The sequence below is a fragment of the Limulus polyphemus genome, unplaced genomic scaffold (assembly GCF_000517525.1).
Source record: "Limulus polyphemus unplaced genomic scaffold, Limulus_polyphemus-2.1.2 Scaffold912, whole genome shotgun sequence".
NCBI classification, from domain to species: domain Eukaryota; kingdom Metazoa; phylum Arthropoda; class Merostomata; order Xiphosura; family Limulidae; genus Limulus; species Limulus polyphemus.
In genome coordinates, this window is record NW_013666522.1 from 39,491 (window position 1) to 47,995 (window position 8,505).

An 8,505-nucleotide genomic window follows, 5' to 3' on the forward strand; every position below is an offset into this window, starting at 1 on the left:
ATTAGTGTCATTTTCTAAAATATGTTCTTAATGATGGAGACCTGACAAACCACCTTCATGTGTAAAGAGACATGAAGTAAGATTTTCAGGTCATCTCAAGAATATCATATAAGTATCATAGTTATGAGTGTTCGACGAGAAAATGACGATTATTAGCATATTATCAATTTATCGATATCACCACCAAGACTAGAAGAGTCAGTAAATCCAAGACTTCAGCATAGCATAAGATTAAAAGCAAATATCTAATTACTGATGAGAAGCATGAATATGAAGTGTTCAAATTTGACAACAGTCCGAGTGTAATGACAACCCAAGAGATTTGATTATAATTATTTAACGAAGTTCGCAATACAGAAGGAAAGGATTGTGTTGTGCAATGGGATACCAATGTTCTTATGTAGATAGTTAGAGTTACTGCATCGTTCTATAGTATAAAAAAAATGAACTTGGGTATTACTAGTACGCACGACTTGCGTTATTATTGTAGTTTTATATTTATGCACATTTTGGTAAAATCACCTTTATATTATTTTTCTGGAACACAATAACATCGCTTGGCTTAGAATATTTTTCATGATAATTTTATACAAATTTTTGGAAGCGAAGTATATAGTTCTTAAAGGCTAGTCACCAATGACTCAGCGGTTAGACTAAGGGCTTATAACGCTAAAAAATCGGTTTTCGATTCCCGCAGTGGAAAAAGCTTGGATAGTCGATTGTATAGCTCCGTGCGCTTTACAATAAACAAGCAAACAAAAAATCTTGTGGACTATAAATAGTTAATTATCATTTGCTTAATTAAATTTATCTTAATAGTTTATTGGCGCTGACTCAGCCTGACTGGTAATATATACTCATATATTTTGATATATGAGAGTTTAAATCTGAATCGCGAAGGTGTGTTTAAAGTCAAAATATCAAATTTAAAACCCGATTTTATGAATACAATGATATTGTTATTGTTATTTAGTATATGGAGGAATGTGTTCCCGCTTATTATTTAATTATATTTATAAAATTGCTATAATATTAATTTCTAATAGGAAATATAAGTGGAAGTGACGTTTAGACAAACTTACCAATCAGCTTTCACCACGAATTCTACGGCTGTTGATAATTCCGAAATGCGAGTAGTGAGAAGAGGAACGATAGATTTCATGTATTCAGTCCAGGAAGGAGAATATAGGGTCGAACTTAAAGTGAATTCAGTAAAAGTGGCAATTAAAGTTTTATTGCTTTTGAAAAATCCGTGATAACAGTAATTTTTTTAATCATAACCATTGCCGAAGTTAATCTGTACGCATGTATTTTGAATTTGGAAGAAGAACGTGCAACTGAGACTGAGTATTTTGAGTGATTTTGAGATTATGTTGTGGTGAGGTGTGCTTAAACTGAGTTAAAGTTAAACATTGAAAATTATAAACACGTAATTGTGTAAATTATCGATATATAGTGTCAGTGGATTATATATATATAAGCTGTGATTTCCAGTTAGATAACTAAGAACTTGTTAAAGTTAAACCTCCTAGTATAAAGACAGCATACATTTATTTTGTATCGTGCTCCATGATACCATAAAATTTAAATATAGACTGCAACTTTTAAAGCATAGTACTTAGTAAACAGTATTATTATTAATACTAATAGTAATACTATAATACTACACAGCTCAGTACTGTATTCTAAAGACATGGGCTCAGGGAAAAACTATTCACCAAACATTTACAGGATATTTTCATCACTCTGGGTCTTTGTGTATGCTGCAGACAACCATCTGGCAGGTGAGATGTATATTAATTATTTTGGTTTTAATTTTATCTTATATTAGTTGGGTATTTCAAATTATACTGAAGTGAAGGTGCTGTAGTTCTAGTAAGTTGTATATGTGTGTGTATATACATGTATATATATATATAGAGAGAGAGAGAGAGAGACAGAGAGAGAGTGTGTGAGCAGGGCTGACATCTAATAAATGCCTTTTAATCCTAATGAAAGTAAGGTTATGCATATTGGTAATCATAACATTAGTTTTTCTTATAATCATAACTTATAGCTTTGTTGGAGATATTAACTAAAGCTGATGAGGGGAGAAAGATCTGAACTTAGCTATTACAAAATGTTTAAATCCTTCTAGACAAAGTACACTCACTAGCAATAAGACAAACAGAAGTCTAGACTGTATATACAGAAATATTGAGTACAAGTTAAAGTTCACTAGTTCATTCTTTAAGAGTGCTAGTTAACCCTCATTTGGAATATTGTATTCAATTTGTCTTATTCAAAAAAAAAAGATGTTGACTTGTTGGAAAGGGTGAAGAGCTACTACTGTAGGGATAGGTTGAAATATCCTGATATGTTTTTGTTGAAGACAAGAAGGGCCTGGAAGGACATGATAGAGGTTTTTATTACAGATTTGTATTCCATAAATCAAGATGTTTTTATAATCACTGTTAGCATTAAGGCTAGAGGACACAACTCAGACATGACTCTAGTTCAGGCAGTATTACCTTTGAAATAAAACTAAGCTCTTGGAATAGTCTACCTTCATTCAGGAATGATGGAAGCTACACTAAAGGAATTTAAGAGGAAACTAGATGAGTATTTTATAGATCAAGAGCTGATACAGAAAAAGTTGTTTCTATGTTTGTAGTTGGATTAGGATGGTACATTTAGTAGAAAATAAAAATTAGGATAACCTAAATAGAGAAAATACATAACCTGTATGTTTGAATAGTGTGTGTAAACAAGGCAGGTATCAGATGCTAAAGCCACACCACCCATATGTACCTCTATTGTCTGTTTTAGTGGGCAGCCGGAAGTAAGAAATAAAGTATGATTTTATGAATTAGCCAAATAATGTAGAGTATATACTGCATTTTCATACATAAGTGCTTAAATAACACTAAACTAGTAAAGGTATATAATAATGTGATTGTCATAAGATGTTATATAGGTTACAGTAGCTAGGAACAAAGATGTACTATTGGTCATTCAGAATACTAAGTTTAATATGATTATTAACTGAATGTAGTCTAACATTGGGTTGTCTTAATACAAGTGTTCTGTAAAATTTAATATTGTAAATGGTGGTGAAGCTATTATATATGTAGAAGTGTTTAATTTGTTACAGAATTGAATAAACTTGGCATTTACGATAGTTAAAAATCTCATATTTGGGGAGTATGAGCTCTGTGTACAAAATATTGCAATATTAGAATATAATTTAAATTTTTGTGATATTTGGGGAGTATGAGCTCTGTGTACAAAATATTGTAATATTAGATAAATTGTATCTAAATATAATTTAAATTTTTGTGATAAATTGTATTTTCAGAGTTGGGAGCTCTCTTTTCAAAGTATTTACCTAAACCCAAGTACAAAATGTAGAATATACAAAATGAAACCTTAACAAGTATGTGTATTGTTAATTATACCCTAAACCTAAGCAAAAGTATATAATATTTAATCATTTTAATCTGAGAATTACATATTTTTCTAGACTAATTAAGTTAACAAGTTTCATTTATGTTTATGACTTTGCTGGTTAAACTACAAGTCACACACAAAAATTTAATAAAAAATACCATCAAATTCATTCCACTAATCAATACTGTGGTTTCCAAAGTATTTTAAATGAAAAAAAAATTGGGATTTCACCCAAGGTTTTTGTTCAGTTTTTTGTAATAAGTATTGTTACATGAAAATAATATTACTCACTATGATGCAATATATGTGGATCACACTCATATTTAACAATATATCAATTCAGTAGTTTAAGGGTTAGTAGCATTCAATTTCATTCATTGGAATACACATGTAAACACCAAAATATATTATGAGAAGTACATAATTAATAAATAAAAAACTCAAAGTTATCTTTTTGTTTAAATATAATGAGGATGCAGAGGTTTATTAAATGTGCCAGTAGTAAACCCTTGGTAATAAGAATAATGTATCATTAATATAAACAAAAAGCTTAAGTTTTGAAACTTCTACAGTTGAATTTTTTTACATGTTTAGGAGTCAGTGCTAGTACAGCAGATGTAGAAAATCATCTTCATCTTGGAATGCAGCTTCTGGCAAGAGGACAATACAGTGATGCCCTTTCACACTATCATGCTGCAGTTGGTAAGTGAAAAAAGTAATTATAGAGTATGTGTAAGTGAGGTTGATCTTGAATTCTAGATTACAGTAATGAAGAACCATCTAGGTTAACATTAGATGTTTAAAATATGAATATTAAGATAAAAAAAGAACATGCACATGTATACAATAAATGTTGACGAAGTTTACAGCTTCTAATTTTTTTCATCTATCAGATTTTTTTCATTCATGAGTTCTTAGGGCAAAATGTAGCTTCATTACTGAAGCCTAAGAGTCTCTAAAATTTTAACTTTATAGTTCAGTTTTTCCTAGATGATATTCAATGTGAATATTTTACATAAATTCATTAACATTTCTTTAATTCATTCATATAACATTTTCTGAAACAGATGGGTGTTACTGATATCTCTCTTCTTTTTTTTCTCTCACAGAGGAAATACTTAACCAAACTGCATAGAACTTAAAATAAAATTACTGAATAGTACTTAGTTTAGGCTTTAAAAATATCAAATAATTTGACATAGTTTTTTTCCTATCATGAAATTTCCAAAATTGTTTCAAGCCACATTTCTTTTGATACTTTAATTTCTTGATACTACATCTGTCTACAAGTCATAAAAACTGCTAAAACTGACAGATTTGTCAATAATGTAGACATCAGGTCAGGGTGATTAAAAATATTTTTGTCACAATATATTTGATTGAGATTATTTTAGCTCTAATAAATATAGTTTCTTTTGAGGTGATACACATCTTCACACAGAAAGCCATTTTCCTCATGCATCTGTCTTGGAGATAAGACTTGCCATTAGCCTTTAGGCAACTCCCACCTAAAGTCAATTTTTCATGACTTGCACTACTGCACATCAATATACTAACTGTTAATGAAAGCAACAAAAAATAAATAATATAGTATAATTTACTTTGGAAACACACAAACAATAGTTCTTGTCTTGAACCTTTGTTGCAGAAGTACATTCCTATCACTATTAAGTACTGTAACTTATAACCTGGAATTTGAAAATAACTAATATTATTAGTACTCTCCAAATTTAACCACGTTTTAGTCATTTCAATTATATCCTAGTCTTCCATTTCAATTAGAACTCTGAACTTGGCTGTTTTGTTCCTAATGCTCCTAAAATTGGAATAAGAATTAATGCAACTTTGTTATAGAATCTACTATGGTTATCTTTAAATCTGACACTTATCATAAAAATTATTACTTGACTTATGTTCTAAATCTATTTCAAAATTTCTTTGTAAGTATTACACTTTGTAATTCATAGGCATGAAATTCTCAGTTTGAGTTCTGGTGATAGAGTAGAAATATTGATAAAATAAATATAATTGCATACATTGTTTGAAAGATAGCAGCTACCGATTATAGTTCAATTCTTTTTTTGTAACCAGTAATAGCTATAGGTCGATGATCTCCAATCCTTTATCTAAGTGCTATTTCTTCTTTCTGGTGTAGATAGGTTTCTTAGTCTTTTGTGATCCTCTCTCATTTTTTCTCTTACAGTTTTGTGACTGTTTCAGTCAATATGGTGTCCTTTATCTCCAATGTGTTCAGATGTAACTGATATATTGGTTGTTATTAGACAGGCATTGTCTACTTATTTATTGACATTTTTTCTAGATGGTTATCTCTTATATTGTTGCTTATGCACTACCTCAACCTGAACATGAGGTTTTATAAGTCATTTCTTTTATTCTCATATGATTAGAATGTTTCTTTATAGTGGGTACGATGTTTCTTAGAATATTTCTGGCTGTAAAACAAATTTTCTACAAACCTTACAACTGATTTACACTACATGTAATTTGTTTTTGATAAAAAAAAAAGAAAATTGACCAGTGATACCAACACCTACACACAGAAGAGCCACAAATTGTATGATTCACCAGACAAGTTTTCCATTTCAACAGTAGTTACATACTTTTTAAATAATCAAACTTTTGTTGTATAATTACTTTTAAACTGATTGTAGTAGTTCTATGGTTAAAATTACTTTTTTTTTATTACCTAGATGGAGACCCATCAAATTATTTAACCTATTTCAAGAGAGCAACAGTTTACCTTGCACTTGGAAAATCTAAGGCTGCTCTGGAAGACCTGAACAAAGTTATAGAACTTAAGTCAGATTTTTTAGCAGTAAGTATTTACATTGTTGTATTCAGGAATTGTACATAATAAGAATGCTATTAAACATTTAGGAAAACATTTAAGAGTATTTAGCATACAATAAACTTTACTTATGCTACAAGTCCATTTAGGTTCTAACTGTTATCTTTTACATGCTTATTGATTATACTGTAATTCTTTAAACAAATTCTTTTTTCTTTCTTAATGACTATGTGATAAAATAAATCAATCAAAATGAATATGCAAGTATTTTTTCTTGCATTCTGCTGGCCTGGCATGGCCAGGTGGTTAGGGCACTTGGCTCACGATCTGAGGGTCATGGGTTCCAATCCTTGTTCCGCCAAACATGCTCGCCCTTTCAAATTTGGGAGCGTTATAAAGTGATGGTCAATCCCACTATTCGTTGGTAAAAGAGTAGCCCAGGATTTGCAGTGGGTGGTGATGACTAGCTGCCTTCCATCACTGCAGAATTAGGGACGGCTATTGCAGATAGCCTTCATGTAGCTTTGCATGAAATCTAAACCAAACCTTACATTCTGAAAAGGAAATGATACCTTATACCTGTACTATATAAACAAATCACCCAAATACCTTGTAAGTTTCAACATAACTAAAATTAGAAAGAAGTTAGAATTAAGCGATGAAAAACTAATACAAATTAGTGACAATATTCAAAGAACATCATAATGTATGAATTTTGCTGCAATTGGAAGTTTAAGGTCTTAAAAGGAGGGTATATTCGAGAAAAACATTGACATGTGATTTATTGTTACTAAAAAAATCAATTTTAAATAGGTTTAAAAAATATTCCCAGTAATAAATGCAGAGGTACAGGACATGTATAGAGTTCAAATCAGCAGTAGAACTATTTTATGAAGGTTGCAAGAAAGTGGTCTAATATTTCATGTATAAACATGTCAAGCAATTGCTTACTTTGTTTCATCAGTCAAAGCTTATTGCCCATTTATTCTTAGAATTGTTGTGATCTTTTGCAAAGCCTAAGTAAATGTTTCATCAGTCAGCAGATTTTTGTTTTTAATGGTTCCAAGGGATGTTCAGAAGATTTGCAATAATAAGGGGAGAAAGTTCAGAGGGATAGTACTTTATTTCCTATTATACCATTCCACTAACACGTTTGAAAATAAGACCCCCCTCTCAAAGTTGACCTTTTATGAACAGTCTTCATTATATTTAGTCTTGAAAAACAATATGTATTCTCTGCTTTTTTTTATATTTTGTGCATAAATACTACACTTTTTGACAAATCAGAATTTAGATATGTTTTCTCGAGCTTGCAAAATGACATGGTTATAGCGTAGACTTGTTGTGTGAAAAATTAGTTAATGTGCAATTTTAAGGTAGAATAAATTAAAAACGTGTCATAGGTTATTAAGTGACATGATGAATTGGGGACTAGAAAAAACAAATTCTGTTGGGACTGATTGTAAAAAAACTAGAGACTATATTTTGACATATTAAGTAGTAAAGCTTATTGTTGAAAGAAAAGTATTGTTAAAATAATTAACTGCTACCTGTAGTAAACAAAAGTTCTATCAAAGTCACAGAGTGAAAAAACAAAAAGATAGGATAAAAACTTAAATTAAATAATTAAAATTATAGGTGCCATCCTATGACACTAAGACCCATAGTCTCAGCATACGACAGTGCGACTGAAAATCTGTCGTGGCTTATGCATACAATTTTGGTGCCATTACTAAATTATTTTCCAGCCCACTTAAATAATACATAAGATTATGCAGATTAAGGATGTTCCTCACTTAGTACCAACACAACAATACTCTTTACAATGGACGTCATAGCTCTCCACCAATCTATACAGATAGAAGATGGCATCAGTGCAGTGTGTGAATTCCTGTCGAGTCACATAAACAATTTGGAGATGTAAGGACTGACAATAGACACTGTCAGAGAAATCATATATTTCATCCTTCCCAATGGATATTTTGTTTTCACAACAAACTATATCTCCAACTCAGTGGTATCTCAATGGGTAAATGAGTTGCTGTTATTTATGCCATAATATTTATGCACATTTTTGAAACAACTTGACTTGACAATGGCATCAAAATACTAACACCAGTCCTGATCTCTGGATTAGATACATTGATGATGTGATTGGACTATGGAACCAGGGTCTTCCTTCTTTAATCCAATTTTTAGACTTTCTAAGTTCCATAGACCCCAACATCCAATTCCCCCTGAATCATTCGAATGACAAGAAGAACAAA

General features: G+C 30.7%; 1 protein-coding gene across 2 annotated transcripts in view; it reads left to right on the forward strand.

Annotated features, from left to right (window-relative positions):
• The first annotated feature begins 1,117 nt into the window (after positions 1 to 1,117).
• The window catches only part of LOC106461198 (dnaJ homolog subfamily C member 3-like), a 40,446-nt gene continuing 33,058 nt past the window's right edge, over positions 1,118 to 8,505 (forward strand). The window contains exons 1-4 of one of the 2 annotated variants that reach the window (XM_013920993.2): positions 1,118 to 1,378; positions 1,672 to 1,784; positions 4,024 to 4,131; positions 6,141 to 6,265. In XM_013920993.2, coding sequence (XP_013776447.1) covers positions 1,371 to 1,378; positions 1,672 to 1,784; positions 4,024 to 4,131; positions 6,141 to 6,265 — 354 coding nt within the window. In that variant the 5' untranslated portion in view covers positions 1,118 to 1,370. The remainder of the gene's footprint in view (positions 1,379 to 1,671; positions 1,785 to 4,023; positions 4,132 to 6,140; positions 6,266 to 8,505) is intronic. The other variant, XM_013920994.2, reaches the window with a different exon arrangement.